The sequence below is a fragment of the Triturus cristatus genome, chromosome 3_2 (genome assembly GCF_964204655.1).
Source record: "Triturus cristatus chromosome 3_2, aTriCri1.1, whole genome shotgun sequence".
NCBI lineage: Eukaryota > Metazoa > Chordata > Amphibia > Caudata > Salamandridae > Triturus > Triturus cristatus.
Genome location: NC_140584.1, coordinates 261,664,701 through 261,688,131, shown reverse-complemented (window position 1 = coordinate 261,688,131; position 23,431 = coordinate 261,664,701). Strand labels below are relative to the sequence as shown.

General features: G+C 46.1%; 1 protein-coding gene across 10 annotated transcripts in view; it reads right to left on the bottom strand.

The window, feature by feature from the left end:
* EYA3 (EYA transcriptional coactivator and phosphatase 3) overlaps positions 1-23,431 on the bottom strand; it is a 970,709-nt gene that overhangs the window by 233,362 nt on the left and 713,916 nt on the right. For all 10 annotated transcript variants that reach the window (XM_085647584.1, XM_085647578.1, XM_085647577.1 and 7 more), the window contains one exon: positions 12,948-13,006. In XM_085647584.1, coding sequence (XP_085503710.1) covers positions 12,948-13,006 — 59 coding nt within the window. The remainder of the gene's footprint in view (positions 1-12,947; positions 13,007-23,431) is intronic.

The following is a 23,431-nucleotide window of genomic DNA, read 5'->3' as shown; positions in this document are numbered from 1 at the left end:
GGTGGCAAGGGATATTGTAGATTTTACAGTGTATGGGTTTTGGGTCGCAAGGGTTTTTAAGGTTTAGGGTGGGTGTGGGTATTTGGGTGGTAATTGATTTTTTAGGATTTAGGATGGGCATGGGTTTTTGGTGGCAAGGGAACATTTAGGGGTTAGGGCTGGTATGGCGTTTTAGGCGGTAATGGATCATTTAAGGTTTAGTGTTTGTATGAGTATTTGGGTCACAAGGGATTTTTTATAGTGGGTATGGGTTTTTGGGTGGCAAGTGAATTTTTGGGGTTTAGGTAGGTGTAGGTATTTGAGGGGACCTAGGGATGTCTATGATCTCACACATTCTCTTTTGTGGAAACTTGGCAGAGATCACTGTTGGCATGAGCTGAAGCCATTTTGCTTGTGGCATCCATTTTAGTTATCCATGTGTTTGCCATGTGCTTCCCCATCTTCGCAGTTGCCTGCTTCTCTATTACGCCCGAGTCATCATCTATATTTAGCTCCTGCAGCACTGTGCATGCTCAGAGAGGCCTTAGTTGCTGGGATGCACCTGTTACGCACTTTACTGTCAGGCTATTTAAACTAATGTCAGCAAAATTGTAACTCCTCCCACTCTGTTGACTAAGTGATTCTCATATACCCTTGTATGTAAAAGCCTATTTGTGTGCACACTTGTACCGCCTCTTTTTGAACCTCCATGCTTACTCTGCAGTAAAAGGTGTATATAAGCACCATGGTTTCTGTACTACATGTGCTGCCTCATACATTGCCTGAGGGTTATGTATATATGTGGTTCCACTCATGAATCCTAATAAACTCTCTCTTTAATATTACAGCTTCCATGCCAATCTCTACTTTGTCAGTCTAAAGGACCAGTGCGCAAAAGGGCGAACCGCTGCACCGGTAGGCCCCTGAAAAGGCTCACCCCCACACTTTGGCATCTGTGGCAATATTATAGTCACACACCATCTCTGTAGGGACCTCAAAATCTCTATAATCACACAATATCTCTGTGGGGGCCTGGGAGGTCTATAATCACACCATCTCTGTGGGGACCTGGGCATGTCTATAATCACACTCATTCTCTTTGGCGACAATGGTAATACTATAGTCACACACCAGCTCTGTGGGGACTTTAGCATTGTAATTATGCGCAAGCTCTGTTTTGGCTTGAGCATCATCACCTTCGCATTCTCTGTATGGGACTTTGTGAATACTGAAAAGTAGTAACGTTAGATTTTTGGTCTAAGCTTACATTTGTGAAACTGAAAAGTAGAAAAGTTAGATTTTTTGTCTAAGTTTACCTTTGTGAACCGGGCCCTATTTTAATGAGGACTAAAACACAATCATCTTCATGCACTATCTCTGTGGAGACTTAAACATCACTATAATAACACACTATCTTTGTGGGGGCTTGAAAAAACTATAATAAAACACTATCTTTGTGGGGACTTGAACATTACTATAAAAACATACCATCTCTTTAGGGACTCGAGCATTTCTGTAACTAAACGCAAGCTCTGTTTCGACTTGAAGCACCAGGGGGTGCCATGAGGCACAGGGGCAAGACTGATTTGAATATAGCTGGGTCTGAACTGGGGTGGCGAAGTGAGCTAAAGAACTATGATGGATTCAACCCAGATCTGTGACTGGGGGTGAGTGATTGAAAAGTTTCAACACTCCGTCCATCATCTCCTTGTGTTCGCTATGTTCACCCTAAATTGGCTGGGTATGCCCTGAAGTGGGTCCCTTGCTCACTTTACCACTGGATTAAAGCAAGCCTGGCTGATGAAGGTGTTACTCCAAAACCGGTCCCAGGATGCTCGTTTCCAATCTTTAGAAGACCTAACTGGGTCCCTGTATCTGCCCTGCACTCCATCACAGTCTGCCTGAATTTCCGACTTTGCCCAGGTCCAGAGTAAGCAGAGATCCAGAGATGGCGCTTTACGCCTTTTGGCCCTATTTTTACTAAAACCTTTCAAATTTGAATATTTCCGGTTCTGCTAGTTTGATTTTGACCGCTTTGGTCTTATGTTATTTATTGAAAATTACTCTATTTTTCTAAAAGTGTTTGTTGAGGGATCCTTTTGTGATGTTAACCTGTGTTTGTTTGAAGTGTTGCACAAATGCTTTACACATTGTCTCGGAGTTAAACCAGACTGCTCTGTGCCAGTCTACTCAAGGGTTAATTTAGGGTTTGCTTGTGACTTCACCCTAAAGAAGAATTTTTGCTTCTGCTTGAGATGGGTTTTATCCCCTTAAACCAGTACCCAAATGTCTTACGCTCGCCAAAACTATGCAGCAGACTACCTAGATGAGATTATCTTTAGTCCGACTGCACCACTCATCTTCAACACTCTAATCCATCTGGACTTCCTCACAGAAAGCAGGACTCAATCCCCAATACGTACCATGGTAACAAATACCTCTGATACCTAATGTTCTTTGATATGGACGATTACGTCCCTAATAAGAAATTCAAATTCTTTATAAATAGAACCAAGCTGACTACTAAAGACATAATGGCCTTTGTTAAGATTGTGAGTTGGCACGATATGTATTCCTCGTTTCTCAGCCCTACAATACCTCTTTTTGGTTATTTATGTGCCTAAATCAACGGAAAATTATTCAGCTGTCTTATACAAGTATTGGTCTACCTCCTGGATTGAACCCCGGGGCTTAAGTGGTGGGGGATGCCAGTGCACCATTGATACCCTACCTTTTCAAACAGAGCTGCCTTTTCATCGGCTAGCTTAAGCACTGCACAGGATCTCGGGGGATAGTTGGTGATGTGGGGATATAAGAGGCCCATCTCTGGTTTCAGTCTAAGGTAAAGTGTGTGACGATAAAGATAATCATTAGTCTGGACAGCAGTTCCAAAAAGCTGGACTATCCTCAACTTCCAAGTGAACAAGGACCAATTAGCACAACAGGACCCAATCCGCTACTTCAACCTTTACATCACTCACATGTTTCCTCGGGTTAAACCTCTCCTTTTGACCTGTGGCCATTTCTCTTCGTCTCTCTCGCTCTCTCTCTCCACAAACCAAAACTATTGTCTCTCAAATCTTTGAGGCGGTCCAGTCTGGGCACACTTTTGTACAAGGCATGCAAACCTTGAATAATTCACAAGGAGTTTTTCCAGTTGTTGAAGAGACATTCGATAAGCTGCAATAGGTTTTTGCAGTTTCTTGTTTCCAATCCAGCCTGTTCGCTCAGGCCAACTGTGTGCCATCTTTCTTGTTTATCCTTTCTTTTGCTTCATTGGGCATTGGCCATTCATATTCCGAAGCTTTTTATGCTCAATTCTGTACTATTCCAGATAGGCGTTCATAGCGTTAGAACAAAATTGTTCTGCATTGTCAGAGACCAGGTTCTTGGGATAACATGCTTGCTTGAAGACACTCAAAAAAATTAATAATGGTGCTAGATAGAATATCTGGTCCACACAACATCGCTAACCTTCCAAAAAAGAGGTCCAAGACCACAATGAAGTGCAATGTGGCATGCTTCCCATTGGTCCAAGTCGAACGCCACCTCTTCCCAAGGAAAGGATAGTAAATCCAGGCATACCAAAGGCAATTGCCTTACTCTCAAATCGTTATCACTATTATGGCGCTCCACACAACCTCTCACCATTCATTCATCAGCCTCGTCTAACGCAGGCCACCAAGAATCACTCTGGAGTCTCTCCACTACACCCATATATCCCTCATAAGCAAACTTTAAAAGTGTACCCCTAACTCCCTCAGGAGGTGCCAATCACATGCCTCAATCAATGAAAGTACTACGCTGCAGCAAGATTCCACCATCTACTACCAAATAATTCCTAGTCCTCTACCATGAACTAATTAGTTTATGTAAGCTGCTCTTGACCAATTTCCCATGAGAAATAGAATAAATTAACTTCAAGGGTTTACCCTTACCTAGTTCTTCTCTGCATTCATTTCAAACTACACCTTGAGTAACTATCTACACATCTCTTTAAACCACTTAGGTTGCTCAGCATAAAAGGAAACCCCCATCATCTTTAAGATTTTGAATCGTAACCAACTTTGACAAACATAGGTGGATCAGTTCCCCATCCTGAGTATGTACTCAAAAATAAGAGAACACGCTTGTAAATTGAGGATCCATCTCCGAATTTTGGAGGACAGACAAGCTAAACTTTTTTTGCGAATACCTCAATTTCTTGTGATCCATGCACTCAAATTTCGTGACACACTCGTTTCACAATCTGCTTAATGCCCAGTACACGCCAAGTGCCTCCCTTTCTATTACTGAGGAACTGTATTCAGCACCTCAAAAGGGCTTGAGAGGCACCTAAAATGAGTTGTGAATTTCCCTGCACGTCACAGCTAGCATAGGTAAGCAGGATTATTTCTTCATCCGGGATCAATGCCTGCAATCACTAAGCTTTAAAAAAAATCCTTCCGGACTTACTGAAATTCTTTCTGATACTCCTCGTCTCAAGTGAATGCAATTTTTCTCCCTCTCCTCATACATGTGGTCTTGGCAGCATAGTCTTTAATTAACATTCCACAGTATTCTAGAGAAAGATAATTCTTCTTTATTGAGGGGCTCTTTCATTGCTCAGATGGCCTCTACTATTTCTTTCTTGGGATTCATCACATAACCTATCAAATGCGAAAAGTAATTCACCTACTTTACCCTGAACTTACACTTCTGTGCCTTTAAAGTCAGGCCACCATACCGTAACCTACTCAGCACTGTAAAAACGTTCATCATGCTGCTGTATCGTTCCCCCGTAGAACAAAAGATAATCCTGATAAAATCTGACCCCTGGTAAAAAATTAATTACAACATGGCTCTCTGAAAAACCACAGGCCACTGAAATGTATCTAAGCAGTATTCTTTTAAATTTGAACACAGTGTGGAAATTATAAAGGCAGTAAATTCCTGCGAGTCCTCAACCAAAACAACTTGATGGTAGGTCAAGATTATATCAAGCGTGGTAAAGAACCTAGCCCCGGACAAAGAGGCGATCATTTGCTATGTTAGGGAGTTAAAACATATTAACCACCTCCCTATTTAAGGCTTAAAGATCAATGCATAAACTTATCATGACTGACTTTGCAAGCCACGACCATGGGGGAGAATCATTGAGTAGCAATAACAGATTTAATCAATCCTAGCCCACACAGCTTATCTAGTTCAATACTGACAGCATCCTAACACTCAAAGGCAAACTCTTCACTTATTTTGATACAAAAACAGCTCCTCTTCTCAACTTTAATCCGAGTTTGCATTCTTTCAAACACCATACGTCTTAAACAGAGCCTTTACTTCTACAGCAAAATCCATTCTTTATTCTGGACTTCAAAGATTTAACCTGTGGCATTGCGTTAGGATTCAGAGTCATACCATCCAATTAAGTTTTCACCCTTGCACGTCCCTGATGGCATTATCTTCCTCTCCCCTCCATAAATGTCCACCTTCATAAATGTCACAAAGTACTTCATCATCTTTATGGGCTAACTTATTTCCACCTGGTGTGATGCCCATCTTGCTCACTTTCCACAACCCGAAACACTCTTTGAAGGTCTGTTTACAATTAGTGGAATGGGAACAGGAAACAAATGTCATCTGAGTTGCAGCACCAGCCACAAGTACCATCTCAGGGGGATGACTAAGGTTTCTCTTTAACAAGTAATACAATTTCATCACAAACATCTCACACCCTTAACACATACTACTTTTTTCATTGTTCCTACAGCATCTTAGATAATGACTTTCTTCAGCATTTATTGCACACAGATCAGAGGAGGACACTCATTGGAATACAATCCTTTTCTTGCACCTTCATTCCAAAGGGACAATGTTCCAATACTGTGCTCACATGAGGGAGGTTGTGCAGATCCAATTGCCTGATGGCAACTTCATATTCATTCCTCCACAAGCAAGTCTGGAAATTTTTCCAGGACTGCCTGACATACTACAACTAAGCAATATAGCAGGAAAACATGCTTCCTTTCTACATATAGGTTTATCTTGCACACACTGACCTAGTTTGTGAATACCTTCTTCCATTTCCTTCAGCGAATTACTGGTACCCAGGAGGAGATGAGGAAAAGGAGGGGAGCAGGGCTTGAGGTAACTTTTCCACGAGTACTGGTCCTGTGTTCCACCAACTGATAGGCGTTTCTCCTCTCTCTGCTGAGTACTTTTTCAGCTCTCTTTTTATATATAGGACAGAATACCCAAGGCAAAATTAAAACAAATCTGATAAATACCTCTATCTGCATATTACTCATTATGTGAATGGTCCCCAGACATCCGACTGGGTCCAGAAACTTTTAGAGCAGTTCTAATACTCAACACTAGGTGGCATCTAGTGGCTCTGCACTGGCATCATTCTGCGCTGAGTGTGATCAGCAGTTCCTCATATAAGCAGCACCCATGCATGCTGAAGTCAGTTCATTTCTTTCTACGCCTTCAGACACAAATAATGATATTGTACTTAGTCTTTGACAAGCCTCTTTTTTGATAAAAATGTATCCAGTGTGCCAAGAGAAATGTCACACACTAAAACAAGATTTGAACTGGGCAGAAACTATCGCTAACAGATGTTTGTATAAGACCCACATAAAGTCTGTGGTGCCTGGGGTTAGATAACTTCAAGGGCTGCAGTGACTGCGCCCAGATGAACCTGAATGTCATATGGGACTGCAAGGCCAAACTGTACATTGCCAAACACAAGAGGACTTTGAACCATGAATGATCGGAGTCAAAAGGGCAGTCCCAGTCTCAAAGCTGATCCCGCAGCAGATCCTCACTGTATTTGAAATCTCAGAGTAAGAAAAAATATATTTGCAAGCAGGAAACGGCCCCTTCTGGCCATCCTCAAACTAAAGAGGGCACGAGTGAGGAGGGGTCAACGTGTCCCTCTGTTTCTCTCCCTATCTCCATCAGAGCAGATTCAGAGTTTGGTTCTCAAGGACTCTGAATTTCCATGTCTGTCTGAATTGTCGCAGCAAGTACAAGCATTCAAGGAGGGTAAGTTTATTTTTGCCACATTATTGGCACCAGGTCACAAGGTTCCAGTCCAGCATCATGTGGGAGGTATGCCTTTGGTACAATCTATACTGTTTGGATCTATATCTGGCTCAACACTGACTCCAGCGCCTGCTCTAGCTTGGCAGTTGCCAACCATATAAGTGAAACTAAAATTTAGATGGAAGTTGTGTAACCTGGTCAGTTTCCCACAGATCCATGGTTATCATTCAATGAGGTCCTTACTGGCACTCTTTTGGGCACCTAAACTAAGCCCTTTAATACACAGGTTTCTCTTCACCATCGTTGTGCACCCGACGATCCTGCATTCCTAGAACAGCATCCGACTCCAGAAATTCTGGCGGGGTAGGCTTTCACGAGCCGCGATCAAGTCTTCCTTAGCACTCCTGATCGGGAGTCAACAAGAATAGACTCATTTGGCACGTATATTTTCTTCTCTGCAAGTGTTGCTCTAAGATCAGTAAATGCCACTTCCATCTGCCGTTACTCCTATGCCCTTTGGAATACTGTAGCTCTCGTTCAACAGGTTGTTTTGGAAAACTCTAGGGAGTCTCTTACTCAAGCTGCTCAGGACAGCCGCACTGCAGCTAAATTCTTGAGAAGATCAGGACTGGACCAGGCTGCTTGTTTCAGATATGCCAAGGGTACCAGTGTCGCCCTATGGCACCACACCTGAATGAGGTGTACAGGCTTCTCAAAGGACATCCAGGCATCTTTAATGGATATGATGTTTGACAGCTCTTGCCTTTTTGGGAATATAGCATACTTGGCCTTAGAACTTTTCAAGGAGAACAGAGCCACAGCACCTTCTTTGGGCCTTTCTGCTCCTTCAAGACAGTTCCTTCAATAATGTTGTGCTCTTCATTGCTACAGCTTCCCAATACATCTACCACAGACTCCTCCTCCAGCCCAGAAGATTTTTTAGCCCTTTTGCAGGGAGACAACAGTTCTCTGAAGCAAAGAGATGAGCAGGGAACAAGAGGAGCTCAGTTCCCCGACCCTCCATTTGCTGAAACCACTAATCCACTTTAGTGTGTCCTTGCCGGCACACAGCAAACCCGTCTGGGGCACTATAGTATTTTTTCTCCAAGGGTGGCAGGCCATCGCTACACACAAGTGGGTTCTCAAATTGTCAACGAGGGCTAAAACCTTCTACCCACCACACCTTCTACAGCCTTTAGGGCAGCTGAATGAGGACCTTCGGTCTGATTTATTGCAGGATGTACCTTTTGACAAAAGAGGCCATAAAGAGGGTTTTAGCCTTGGAAGTAGGTACTGGGTGTTACTCCTGCTACTTTCTTTTGATAAAAAAGAATGGAGGCATTCATCCTATTTTAGATATTTGCCCACTGCCCTCTGAAAACCTACTTGCTGAAGGACAATTTCAACATGATCATGCTCGCACTTCCAAAACCTGTCTGCCCTAGGGACAGGAGGGCAGTGTTGGACCTACATGAAGCTTATTTTCACCTCCCAGCACTTCATGTTGGGTTCAGGAGCATGTTTAGTTCACAGAGCTCCCCTTTTAGCCTCACCAGCGCTCTTCAGGACTTCACAAAAGGGATGGAGGTGGACAAAGCACATCGTCAGAAGTCAGGCTCTTCCGCTATGCTGACGCCCGGCTTATGAACACTATTTTGCCCCAGGCAGTCGTTGCCCACGTCCAGAGGATGGTGAACCTAACATGACTGGGGCTCACTATCAATGTGCCGAAGTCATACCAACTTCTTCACAGATGCGCCCTTTTATTCTAACCATTCTGGATATGGTACAGTTTAATGCCTCTACCCCAGAAAAGAGAGACCAAAACATTCGGGTTAGGACCCTGATGTTTCAGCCTTTGTCCTGGATCTCAGAGTGGATGACTCTAAGGCTGTTGAGATTATTGGTCACCAACAATTCACAACTAAACCTGAACTACAGCAAAACAAAGGTCCTTTGCTGCAAAGGCAGAGGTAGAAACAAGCAGCCTAAATTTACTAGGCGGGCCAATGGTAATTTACAAGAACAGGTCAACACCTATAAGTACCTCGGTGCTCATTTAGACTCCCACTTAACTTAAAAAGTCAATTTACAACAATGACGTTCCATTGCTAATAATCTATTGTTTGCTTTTAAAACCCTAAAATGTAAGACACTGAACATCTCAACCAGCCATCTCCTTCAGGTTGAGGGAGCTAAATTCCTGCCTTCAATATCTCACGGCTCTGAATTGCTCAAAGGGAAAGACGTTGTAACGCTAAACAATCTACAATACAGCCTTTTTTTTTTTTTTTTAACTCTTTGCAATTCCATGTTTGTGTCACAAGCCCATATCAGATTGGAATTTGGATTATTACACCAGGGTTAATTCTGGCAGGGTGTCCTGGCAAATGTCTGCTGGAGGATAAGAGTAGCCGAAGCAAACTTGCTTGCACATCAGTGTTGGGTGGAAATAGAAAGGCAGACTCACAAAGAACTGTGTTCTCAGTATTACAGGATTCAATCGCTAAATTTCAGCTAGCAGAGGCTTGGCACACTTCTATGGATTAGGCCGCTTTTAAATGCATCACAAACAAAGCTGTCAAATTATCTTGTCGTGGACAAGGATGCAGCAGCAAGTAAAAGTCATGCCTGGGCGATTTTGCCGTTGTACGCAGCTTGGGATTCTCAATCGTATTTATCTGCACATTTTTTCCATGGCATAAGAAACGTGAACTCCTTCTAGTACGACTTGGCGAGTTTACTTCGAAGGACCACACGCACACCCCCTGGAAACAGCACTGGACAACACCAGAATGCCAGCTCTGTGGCCAAAACAAACTAATGATTTGCTGTGTGTTCGCCCAGCCTTGCTAGTACAGAGATGAAGACGCCTACAACCTCGTGCAACTGGCATGTAAAACAGCAACATTTCTAAAGCCTAGCAGCTAATGAGTTGGCAAAAACCAGTATCTGACTTTTAATTTGTCTCTCTATCAGAAATTAGAACATTGGTGATTTGGTTCATGTTTTATACATTTTTATAATGCAGTATATATTGAAACTGGACGCCCTTCAACAATTGAAGCCGTTTTAGACCTAGTGAATAGTATTTCTTTAGCCCGTTTATAGTAAAACAGATGCACTTTATGGCACAAGTCTGGCCCAGCATGTATGCACTTTACTATCATTAGGAAAAAAGGGGTTCCCATGAAGTAGACATCGTTTTTTTCACCTTATTGGATATATCATTTTAGTGGATTATGATATTGTACATGGACTGCTCAAATGTTTTACCATAATGCTTGAGTGGCTATCTCGTATTATCTGGGTAACATGTTATAATTTGCTTTTATGTGCATGCACTGGGTTTAACTATCAAATTAGATGCACTTTTTGGCAAACGTTTGCACCGCACGTACACACTTTGTAAATGCTAAAAAAAAAAGGGGGGGGGGGGGGGGTTCCTGAGAGGTTGGCTGTGGTTTTGTTTTTGCACATTTCATCTAGTATTTTAATTGATGGTATGAAATTGAAATTCCGTGATGTTTTAACCTCTGCATAGCGAAATGAGATTCTGTATTGATTCACTGTCTTTATCTTTTTGAACCACTTACTTCTGTGGCTAACTTGTAATGTCATGATAATAATTGGTATACCTATATGTACATGTAATGGTTTTAATAAACTATTCATGAATAAAGTTACTTATTGGTCTCCTGCAGCCAGCTGGTGACATGCCAGATGGTACACACTGGCTCTGCAGTGGCATCAAATCCCACTAGGCACAACATAAGGGAAATTCGCCGGACAGGATCCAACTTGCAGAGGAGAATAAAAAAGATATGCAATGTCAGCACTTCTTCTTACTGGCATTTCCAAAGCAGCTCTGGCTTGGTGATGCATTCTGGCTAGAGTTGACCTAAGGACTCCTGCATGCCTTCCTGCCACTGCTTCTTAGGCCTAAAATTCAGAAGAATAACAAAAAAAAACTAGGCCCAAGTAATTCTAGAGGCACTGGATTGAACCTGGAGAGTGAGGTACCTTAAATACCTTTGGCATAAGCATCTGTCCTCCGATCAAGTTACCACTTTGGAAAGATCTTTTTTTCTCAGGAGCAGGGCGTTGCACCCAGTCCTGCACCCTCTGCATCTCCATGCTAGGACACTGAGCGGCAACAGTAAACCTCCTTTAACCTGCACCCTGAAGTCGCTGATGCCATGTTGGTGGTGATGCATCCCTCAACAAAATTAGTGTAAGCCAGCTTTTGGAACAAATTTGCAGACTTCTGTGATACATGACCAATTGACCCATTCCAGACAAAGCTGTCTAAAGTTTTGTTAGCTGTGTCCCAGGTTCAGTAAGGACTCAATTTGGGCATGATTAAGGGCTATTTATAAGCTATCATTGCTTTCTTGCAGTTTCTGGTTCATTATTCAAATTGCTAGCAGTGATGAGCTTTTTGAAAGGTTTGCAACATTTGTTTCTAACAAAACTCTTTGTGTTGTCCGAGTGGGACTTGAGCTTTTTCCTTTTATGCTTGATGTGTACCCCTTTTGAGCCACTGCACAGTTGTCCCTTCTGACCTTAAACCAGTCTCTCATAACCAGACCATTGCCTAGAAGTGTGAGCAAACTTCAAGCTTTCTTTGTAAATCCACCTTATACCACATTCTTCCCTGATAAGTTAGCTGTGAGGACCCAGGCATACTTTCTACTAAAAGTGTTAACTCCTTTACATGTCACCCAGACTATCACCCATCCAGCATTCTTTGCTCCAACTTCTACCTCGAACGAAGAAGAGACTCCATTGCTGTGAGGCGAAAAGAGCATTTCGTTTGTACATCAATCGCACCAAGAAACACTGAGTGAAAGATCAGCTCTTTGTAGGGTTTACCGGAACAAAGAAGGACAAAGCAGTGGAAAAGCAGACCTTCTCCCGATTGATTGTTCCCAGCATACAAACCTGCTACACACTGGTGAAAAAGCAGCCCCCAGAAGGCTTGTGGGCTCCTTCCACCAAAGCCAAAGATGCTACCATTGTGTTAGCACATTGAGTACCTGCTCTAGGCATCTGCCAGGCAGCTACGTGACCATTGGAACAGACGTTCATGAAGCACTACTGCATCGACAGTCAGATCCCTAAAGAGAGAGGCCCCTCTCGGTCCTGCAGGGCATTTTGGCCTGAGCCAGTTCACACAACTATCACTATGGAGGGTCAGCTATGGTATCTACTCACATCTTTGAGTAATCTGCAGTTTGAAGTATCCACAGAAGAACACGTTTCTTACCTTTGGTAACGATCTTTCGGCTGGTTACTCTAAGCATAGATTCTTCACAGACTCTCCCACCTCCGCATTCTGTAAATAGGACTCTTTTCCATCTAAAAAGGCCCGAATCCCCAAATCTGCACAATGGGTATACCAATTTAATGATGGGCTCTTTGTTTGAGGTATGCACTGCCTAGAAAGCAACAGATATCAGAGCTTATGGGTGGTGCTTACATGCCACTACGCTTGTCACTGTTAGAGGAATGACGTCAGTACAGAGTTGCATGATGTCATCTAGTGGCACACAGGAGAGTTGCTCAAAAGCTTCCAGATCCAGACAGACTGGGGATTATTCACAAGGTGCGGAATCTGCAGTTAGATAGCGTATCCGCCAGCAAGATCATTACCAAAGGTAAGTTAATTGTCAAAACGTCGAAAACCTATCCAATGAACTTGAACTATAATAAATAGCTCATGATTCTGGTGTCTGTGGTGTGAAAAGGAGTAACTATTATTTTGCATACAAGACAGCATCTCTATGGAGGTGATACATCAAATATGTTGAAGACAACAGTATGACACTACAGCACGAGTCACTCATGTCACCTACTGCACACCCATTGCTAAATTATCAGATCCAATGCCTGACATATTCCAAAACAGGATGTATGTGAATGATACAAAAGCATACCTTAAATCTTGCCCATTGTCGTCAGAGGCAACATCTTCTACATGAACCTGGTCACACTCCTATATGAAAGAATACATAAATTACTTGAGTAGTGCGATAAGTTGCAATTTGTTAATAATAAATGTAGAAGTTTCAGGCTACATTAGTGAGGGTTTTTTAATTGTTGAAACAACTCCTATCCTATGATCTAAATCCTGGATTCATTGTTTATAACATATAATAAAAATGTATCAGAAGAAAATGGATTTCAGTGAGTATTCTTACTTGAAGCAGCTCATAGAATGCTATGCTAATTATTCATAACATCCAAAGAAGCACTACAGAACACAAATTACTCGTGCCATGATGAGCGCTTAAATGTTTTTCACCCTTGAATTAAAGCCTGACATTGTGTCTTTCAGGAGAAGGGTAGGCAGGCAGCATCGCCTGGCGAGCAAGAGGCAAGAAAAAAAGGAAAGATTAATAACTTTTAAAGAAGTCAGGGTGAGTCCAGAAAAAGGGTTAGCCTGCAGGACAAGGGATGAGCAAATTGCTTTCGTTCACTGTATGCAAAGTGTGCAAATTAATGCATTATATGTGAACATTTTAAAATCTTTTGTAGAAGTAATTTATCAAATACTACAAACTTATAGATGGTAAAGGAAATCTGGCATCCCTCTTGATTCAAAGCAAGTTTAAATGTGTTCACTAAAGATGAACCTGGCAAGTGCTTTATCAAAAATTCTGAACTGCCCATCTTGCAACAGGCCGGGGCAGTTGTCGCCTATAAGGAACAGGTTACAAGAATGATATAACTTTGTTCAGACGAGTGACGGATTACTTTCAAACTTCAGACACACTCATACACAGGGGCTAACACAGGACCATATCATATTCCTCGAAATCTGAGCTCCATGTCACTACTGTCCGAGAGCATGTCACTACTGTCCGAGAGCATCCCACTCACCACTGGCTCCCCAGAAGCTCACCTAAAAAATGGACAGACAGTCCATCGCTGACTGATAATAAAACTATCAACATTCCCTCTTAAGGTAATTACAGGGCAGACCAAACAGGCCAGTGCACATACATCTCTAGGCTGCATCCCAACCACAGCATTTAATGGACTAAGCACTAACTGGTCTCTGCCTATACTTTGCACCATTCAGCAGCAGTAGACAATGCTCTTTAGTGAACCTGGAGACATGTCCACATCCCATGCCTCGGAAAGCACATTACTTCAGAGGAAATGCCTTACCATAAGGTAAATGAGCCAGTTATAGTGAACATGAAACGGTCATTAGAATATCCAAGAATAATCCCATAAGGTCTTTTCCCGAGGTCCTGTGGCAGTTTACTAGGCAGTGTTCTGTTGAGTAACTCATCGAATTGCCCATAGAGTGCCATGTATTTCGATTTGATTACCGACTGTCCAAAAACCAGTGTGCCGGATCAGCCACAGCATACTCTAGAACTTTTTCCCCCCAAAGTCTGAGAACTCAAAGGTCAGTGTCCAGTCTGAGATGTATGTTTAATAGCTCTTGCATATCCTCTGCGGTGATAATACCCCCAAATGGTTGTTTAGGGATTACCCACTAAAGGACAATGATCAGTGCACAAAGGATACTAATCGTACAAGTTACTTACCTTCGGTAACGTTGTATCTGGTAGAGACGATTCTAGCCGCAGATTCCTTCACATAGAATTATCCCCAGGCGTGAGACTGGATCCGGAAAATCTTTGCCACAGCACCTCTGCGCGCCGGGGGCGGTACCACGCGACCCCGCCCTGACGTCGTCCGCGGACGTGACGTCAGCGAGGTCACATAAGTCCCACCCCGGCGCGCTGATGTCAGTTTTCTTTGGAGAACTTTTCCGCGCCACAACGCAGAGCCATCACAAACAGAACGGTGAGAGTATGGGAACAGTGTATGAATAAATCAGTGAAACAAAAAAGGGAAGAAGGGAATGGTGAGGAACACCACCATTAGGAACAGTGCCAAGCACTGTGTTACCGAAAGACATTGGGCTCGACAAATCCACTCGCCCGCTCGCATTTGCGAGGGAGAATTGATTAGGTCGAGCTATTTTTAGGTCCTTTCTGGCGAGTAGGAAGACAAACTAACTTTTGTCCTCTGTCTTTGAAAACGAAGCAAAAGTGATACGATAACAAGATTTAAAGGCATTTTTATTGCTCACAAAGGGAATGAGCAATAAAGATGTCTTTAAATCTGGTTATCTTGTCACTTTTGCTCCGTTTTCAGAGACGGAGGTCAAGTAGGTTGAAGTGAGGTCGAGGGGATTTTGCAAGGCACTAGACCTGCAGGACTAGTACCATTTTTCGGATTTTTCGAGCCCCTAGAGGCAGAAAAAAACAGGTTAAGAATGACGTGGCAGACAACAGAAGTCTGCAACCACAATCTACAATAGTGAAGGGCAACAAGACCGGAACAGAGGGGCAACGACAAAGCACCCCAAGATAACACCCTCAAGGAGTGTCATATCCCCTGTAAAAAACTAAGGGCTAAGGCACAGCCAAGAAACCCCAACCAGAGGAGTGCGGAGGAGATGATGAAGAGGCCGCACACTGGAAGACCCAGTGTGCAGGGATGCAAAAGGACAGAGGAACCTACCGTCCAATCACCAGAAAAGGAGTGGAACAAATAAACAGGACGAAGTATCTCGCTAGGGAGGAAGAGAAAGAGAGCACCCGCAGAAGACAATGCCACCCGAAGGGAGGCGAGTGCAGAAGACCAAGCCGAAGGGTCCTCGGGGAGGAAGGGCGGGTCGTGAAGGAATCTACAGCTAGAATCGTCTCTACCAGATACATCGTTAGCGAAGGTAAGTAGCTTGTACATCTGATAGAGACTACTAGTCGCAGATTCCTTAACGTAGATTAGATACCCTAGCCATACCCAGAGAGGCGGAGGGTCTGCGAGAGAACCTCACCAGCTTGGAAGAACACAGGGCCTCAAGAGCGGGTGTGTCATGGTGACAGGAAGGACGGCCCAGCTCCCAACAAGCAGAAATACGCAAGAACAAGGGGAAGGGAAGGCCAGGATACCACAAGCCTACCCGAGGAGCAAAGGATGTCCGCCATAATACCCTGGAGGGGCAGAAGGCACTCTGCGAGTACCAGAGGAAGAAAATAACCATGCTCAAAGCCAGGAGGAACAGAGGCAGAGCCCGCCCCAGGAGAACACACAAACAGCGAAGGGCACAGCTGAATGGGTGTCTATCCTGAAGCAGGGAACAACCACAGTCGAAAAGCGCAGACGTGAGAAGAAGACACAGACGCGCAAAGCTCCAGCAAACAAGGGATAGGAGCACACGCTGACACGGCGAGGCCCACAGAGGGGGACCAAAACTACCAGGCGTGCGCAGCAAACAGCTGGCAAAAACTATGAAGCAGCAGCTCAGAACAAGGCCAGCGCAAGGTGAAGACAGACAGGCCCCAGCCGAAACGGCGGAGAACTAGGCGGAAACACCCAGACACGACGCTGCAGTTAGCATGACAAAGGCCGGTCCAATGATCCAGAGGCGAAGAGGGATTGAAACATCAAAGAGAGGGACCGAGAGACCGCACCAAGCAGTATACGGAGACGCCAGGAAAACGCAAGGAAGGGCATGGATACCTGAGAAGGTATCCACGCCCGCATAGCTGAAAACAGGGCTATACAACAGCCAACAAATACCCCACCTAGGGTATGAATCGTCCCTGAACAAAAAAAGGGAAACACCTCTTCGGGAAACCTGCAGCAGAGGTCAAGAACATAAAAGAAGACCTGTTGGAACTCCACAGATGGCTTACCAAGCAGCCAAACACATCTTAGGGAAACCCGCAGCAGAGGCTAAGGACCCAAAAGACCTGTGGAAAACACCACAGATGGCTTACTAAACAGACAAAAATGACACAAAGGGTCCAACCCGAGGACCTACACAGCTGCACTTAACAGCAAAAAACACATACCACAAGCTGATGGGCTGAACCAGCAGCCAAAAGAATAGAGGGGCCAACTGAAAGACCCTGAAGGAATTCAAAACCGCACACAGCGGGCCAACCGAAACCTAAGGCCCCAAAGAGAAAGGAAGGATAACGCCTCCCATAAAGTGTCAGAGGGCCGAGCTTACGGAGGGGGACGGAGCCCCGCAAGGAGTCTCTGAATAGCTGAGTCCGCATGGGTGTGAAACAGAGTTCCATCAAAAGGTAAATCCACAAGACGCTCCCAAACATTCTCTGGAAAGACACCATCCCGCAGCCAAGCATGGCGGCGGGGGGCCACAGAACCCGCCATAGCACAGCCGAGGAAATCAGAGACGTTTAAGGCCGAACGGAGAATGAAAGTAGCCAACTCCTGACCATCCCGCACATGGTGCCGCAGATCAGCGCTGGCACCCTCTTGGGAGGCGCAAGACAGAAGGGCGGAATTCCACAGATCGGAAGTAGCCCTGGCCAACACACAAAGTGTTGAGTGCACGCAGAGCAGCGCTAGTGGATGCGAAAATGTTACGCCCCCAGGAGTCCAGCCACCGAGCTTCCAGTGACGGCGGAAGCAGCACCGATGGCAAGTAGGGAAAAGCAGCCCGCAGGACAGGGCCCTGGCCCGAGGGGTGGGAAAAAAGACCAACTGGATCATGCGGAGGACGACGGTGGTGATGAAGGAGCGGTTGAGGCACCAGATCCCCCGTGGCAGGGCGCCCCCAGAAGAGAGTTATGGAGCGACGCTTCAAAAGAGAAAAGCGGCTCCCCTCCACCAGAGCCCTGGTGGAGAACCTCTAACACGTGGTCCGTAGGGAGTGGGGCAACCGGATTGCCCATCTGCAGAATGCCAGTGGCCATGGAAATGGCTCGGACAAAGACCACACACTCCTCCGTAGGGCGTCGTGGGGGGTGGGGGGGGGGGAAAGCAACTCCTCCGTGGGCAAAGGCTGCAAGCTAAGACGCCCGTCCCCGTGCCCCACTGGAGGGAGAAAAGACCAGCCCCTGTAGGATGGGAAACCCACGGATGAGTGGGGAACCTGAGGGGTCTCTGGAGAGGGCAGAGAAGCCTGCGGGGCAGACAACTGCAGGGAACGGAAGAGCGGGTCTGGGGTCTGAGGACGTGGAGACAGCGTAGAACCCGCCCTGGAAACCACCGGAGAAAAAGCCACGACGCGGTGCCCTGTCTCCGGTGAGGAGGAGACGACAACCCTCTGGAGAGGAAGGGACATCCGGAGAAGTCGACGATCAGACGTCGGGACGGCGCCGATGAATCCTTGACCGGCACCGAAGTGTCCACCAGCGGCGCCGGGTCGACTTCCACCACCACATGCCACATCGGAGAGGGGGGGCGGGGCCAGAGCTGAAGCGGCCAATGAACGGCGCCGAAAAGGCGCTGGCTCGGCCCCGACGAGGCAGCCGCCTGTGCCGAGGACCAAGAGGAAGCACCCCGGGTCCCAGCTTCCACCGGCGTCTCCGCCCGCGCGGAAAGCTGTTGACGCCGGAGAGGCGTTGGCTTGGCCTCCGGGAAGACAGCCGCCTGCCCAGAGGACCGAAGGGGGCTCGGGGACGAGCCCTGAGCCCCAGCGACCTCCTGCGACACCGCATGGAACACCGCGGGCTTTGCGGCTAGGCCGGGCACTGTGGGCCTATGAGGGGAACTGCAAAGGGCCGCACCGCGACGGCACCACACCTCCAAACCCTGAAGCAGAACTCGTCGTCGCCGGGGGCGAAGCCACCAGCGAGTCCGCAGAACGCCCCGCGGACGGCGAGGAATCTACGGACATCGTAGGGAGAGGAGGGCCCAAGGAAGCCTGCAGAGCTGTAGCGTAGGCTTTCATCTGGGCCCTCATTGCCCCAACGCCGGGAAATGGCGGATAGGGTGGCGACGGACGAGGTCGCACATCCTGGGAGTGACCGGCGCCCTCTGCCGAAGGAGGATAGGGCTTCGGCGGCAAGCTGCAAGACTTACCGGCAGGCGAACAACGCCCATGGGGCCTCGGCGAGGGACGATGCCGCAGGCGGAAACGGCAGCCCCTGGACCCGTCCAAGGTAGGAGATGGACGCTGCGACGACACTGATCCGGACAAGCGGGCCGACAGCAACTTCATCCGCCGCTCCCGCCGGGACTTCGGCTTGAGATGCTGACAAGCCTCACAGTCCGTAGAGTCATGGTGCTCGCCCAAGCACCACATACAAATAGTGTGAGGGTCCGTCGCCGACATCGGACGTGCACAAGAAGCGCACGTCTTGAAGGCCGAAGGCATGGTACACTGTTTCCAACTCAAGGTGCTAAAGAGGCCAGAAAACAGGCCAAGAAGCACACCCCGAATCTGCGTTGCAGGCGGAAAAGAAGGAAACAGACGTCAGCGCGCCGGGTGGGACTTATGTGACCTCGCTGACATCACGTCTGCAGACGACGTCAGGGCGGGGTCGGGTGGTACTACCCCCGGCGCGTAGAGGTGCTGTGGCAAAGATTTTCCGGATCCAGTCTCACGCCTGGGGATAATTCTACGTTAGAGAATCTGTGGCTAGTAGTCTCTATCAGATATAAAGTGCTAAAATAGTGAGTCTTTGGAAATCTGCAGAAATCCTTGAATCTCAGTTCATTCGGTTGGATAATGTCAATCTAGGACAAAGCGTGACACACGGAATGCTATGAAGAAACCAGTGTGCTGTGGCCATTAAACTTAGGATTCGGGTGAGAAAAGGATTTTGTCTGAACATAAAGTGTTCACTACTCTAGACTGAGATTATACCAATAAGACTTCATAGAATGGCCATGTCAGGTGTGAAACGCACGTTGACAGGACAAGGAGAGAACAAATTGTTGCACATGGACTAATATTACGGACTAATATAACATTTTTCAAACAAATACAGCTAAATATACGAACATTTAAAAAAAATCACTGCTACATAAAAAAGTTTGAAGTCTCCAGTGCAGTAAGAGCAAAGTAAAGTTGAAATATAAGCCAGCTTTGGGGAAACATACTGTTTGAGATGGCACCATGGTCTGACACGGTAACGCCTTATCTGGTAGAGACTATCTAGCATAGGTTTATTCGTGAGGTGCCACCCAGGCGCACTGGCGTAAGTCACTTTTTGAACTTTTTATGCCAGTAATGCAGAACCACGGAGTACACTGTCTACTGTTGTGGAAAACTAGGGCCCTGAAAGGGCAAAGCCCTGTTCCTAGAAATCCATTCGCAGAGCGAGGAGGATGGGTGGGTTGGTAAGGAATCTGCGGCTCGATAGAGTTTCTATAGATACGGCATTACCGAAGGTAATTAACTTGTTCATATGATGGCGACTTCTAGTCACAGATTCCTTACCTTAAAATATATAACCAAGCAATACCTCCCTGGAGGTAGGTCTGCGGACCAATTTCATACAAGGGAGTCCTATAGTACTGAATGGGCAAAATGCCCATCCCTACAGAACGGACTGTCCAGACAGTAGTGTTTGGTAAATTTGTGCAAGGAAGCCCACGTTGCCGCCTGCAAGATATCCGGAACAAAGCTGTGGCACCTTTAGCGGAGTGAGCACGTAAGCCTTCTGGGGACTGATTCTTTGGTAATGCGGAGCAGATCTTTATACAGAGCACGATTCATCTGGGGATGGTCCACTTCTGCATGGCCCATGCTTTCTTTTGCTCAGACATATCCCAAGAACAGTTGGTTGTACACCCAGAACTCGTGTGCAGTCAAAGTAGAATGACAATGCTCTATTTGGGTCCAGATGGTGAACTTGCTCCTCTTCCTTGGAGGTATGAGGCAGAGCACAAAAATTAGGCAGAGGGATTGTTTGACCAACGTGAAATGGAGTAATCACTTTCGGACGAAAGGAAGCCCTCATACGAAGCACCAGTTTGTCTGGGTAGATATTTGTGTAAAGAGGCTTGGATGACAAGGTCTGAAGCACACTGATCCTCCATACAGATGTTATGGCCACCAGGGAGGTCTTCTTGATGGTAAGGAGCTTGAGAGGACAGTTATGTAAGGGCTCAAACAGAGCGCGCAATGAACGTCAGGACCATATTAAGGTCCCACTGAGGTATAATGAAGGGAGAAGGAGGAAACATGTTACAAAGCTTTCAAAAACCTATATACAAGGGATTAGAAAAGGGAAGGTTGCTCAGACAACCACAGAAAAGCAGATATTGCAGAACGATAGCCCTTAACAGTGCCCAGAGGAGAGCCGTGCAAGGAAAAGAACAAACAGGAGAACTTGAGAGAGGGAAGCAGAAAGAAAGTCAACCTGTTTCTCTGCACACCAGGACACAAATTTGCACCATGGAAGAAGTATGCCGTCTTGGTGAAGGGATGCCTAGCTGCCAAAATAACATTGCAGATTTTGGGCAAAAGGTGTCAACTGTTGTCACTCAATATCCACGCAAGAAGGAGGAGCGTTAATATGTTTGGGTGGAGAACCCTCCCCTGCTACTGCAATAGAAGATCCTCCCGAAGGGGCAGCCTGATTGGAGAACCAACGAACATGCTTAACATCTCGGGACACCAGACTCGCTGTGCCCAGCCTGGAGCCACAAGGATGACTTGGGCTTGATCATTCATGATCTTCTTGTAACTCTGGGCAGGAGTGGTATGGGCAGAAAGGCATACAGGAGGCCTGAGCTCCACTCAAGACGAAAAGCAAGAGCTACCTTGGAAACCCCAGTGATGGGAACCAATAATGCGCGTTGTCAGTGGCGAACAGATCAACCGAAGTCTCTACCCACTGCTGAAAAAGACCTTGTACCATCTCCAGATGAAGAAGCCATTCATGATCCGCAAGGCAGTGTCGTCTGAGTTTGTTCGCCTCAGTGTCCAGAGTACCCGCCAGATGCTAAACCACCAGGGAAATGTCCTGCTGTTCCAGCCAGGTCCAGAGACGAAGGACAAAGGGTACACAACCCCATAGTGCCCTGTTTGCTGCAGTGCTCATGGCGGTGGTATTGCCCGTGAACACCTGCACCAGCCTTCCCTGGACATAGGGCAGAAAGGCTTTCAATGCCAAATGAATCGGCTGAAGCTCCAACAGGTTAATGTGGAGTCTGGATTCCGCTGGAGATCAGACTTCTCTGATCTTCACCTCTTCCAGATGGCCTCCCCGTCCCAGGAGTGAAAACAAAAAATACTTCGCACACGTCAATCATATATACAATTCAGTTCAGCCATTTGAGTTGCAAGAAAGAATACAGGTCAATAATTCACAATGCACAGCAGGTTTTTCTTGGTAATCTTCACTCTTTAATCCATGTGGTGATTCATTTTTTTTCGGTAGCTATTAGACGTAGCTGGTCCAACATTCCAACGTACAAAGTCCGAAGCCAACACGTGCTTCGTCGCTATTAGTTTTATATACATGCAACTTTTTCAAGGCTGAAAAGGTACACGTCATGAAATTGGCAGAGAAATAAGTTCCAATAGAGTAATAAGTGATGTGGCAGAACAGCAATTTAAAGGTAACTGCAGGGTCCGTGTACGGATCAACAAAAGGCATTCAGTACAATATAAGAGTTCTTAATTCTACTCTTCAGTCTGCCACAACCCAGCTGGCGTTCGAGTGCTATTCTGCCACATGTGAATTATTGATCTGTATTCTTTCTTGCAACTCAAATGACTGAACTGAATTGTATATATGATTGACGTGTGCCAAGGATTTTTTGTTTTGTCTCTTGGAGCAGCCTTGGCTGCAGATTAGGAGTAGTTGGTGGTTCTCTCCTCCTTATTGCACCGTCCCTAAATAGTGAGATTCTTGCTACGACTGGTGAATTTTTTCTTTGCGCCTTCCCTATGCTCAACATCACCCCCGTCTGTTTTTCCATCCCAGGAGTGACCCATACGTCACTACTGTGAATTGGTTGGGGAAAAGAGAGGGGCCTGTCACTAACCCAATTGTGGTACGTTTACCACCACTGCAGATCTTTTGCAGTTCTCTCCCAGATCTGGAACACGTCACAGAGATTCTCCTGATGCTACGCCCACTGTTACATCAGGTCCCCCTGCAGAGAATGCATATACCAATGGGCATGTGTCACTGGCAGGATGCAGGAGGCTCCGAGGCCCAGCAGACTCAGTCAGTCTCACTGAAATTCAGGACAGAGCCTGAAACATCGGTATCGTAGCCTGAACTTCCTAGACTTGCTGTACCGGATGATAGGCCCGAAACTGCACTATTTCCAAACAGCTCCAATAAAAAGAAGCAGATGAGAGGGAGTAATGTATGACTTTGGCACATTAGAGAACCCCAGCGTTGTAATCTGGAGGTGGCAGATGAAAGTCTGGGGCGAGTACGCCTTCAACAGAAATTAGTCAAGCTAGGACTATACTGGTATGCCTGATCCACGCTTATGAGCTCCAACCATGGCCATCACCTTGGTGAACACCGGAGGGGCACTGGTAAGGCCAAAGGGGAGCACAGCAAACTGAAAGTGCTCATAGCCCACTGTCATCCACAGGTAATGCCTGTGGGTTGGCTGGATGGGGATATGGAATTATGCGTCTTGCAAGTCCAATGCTACCATA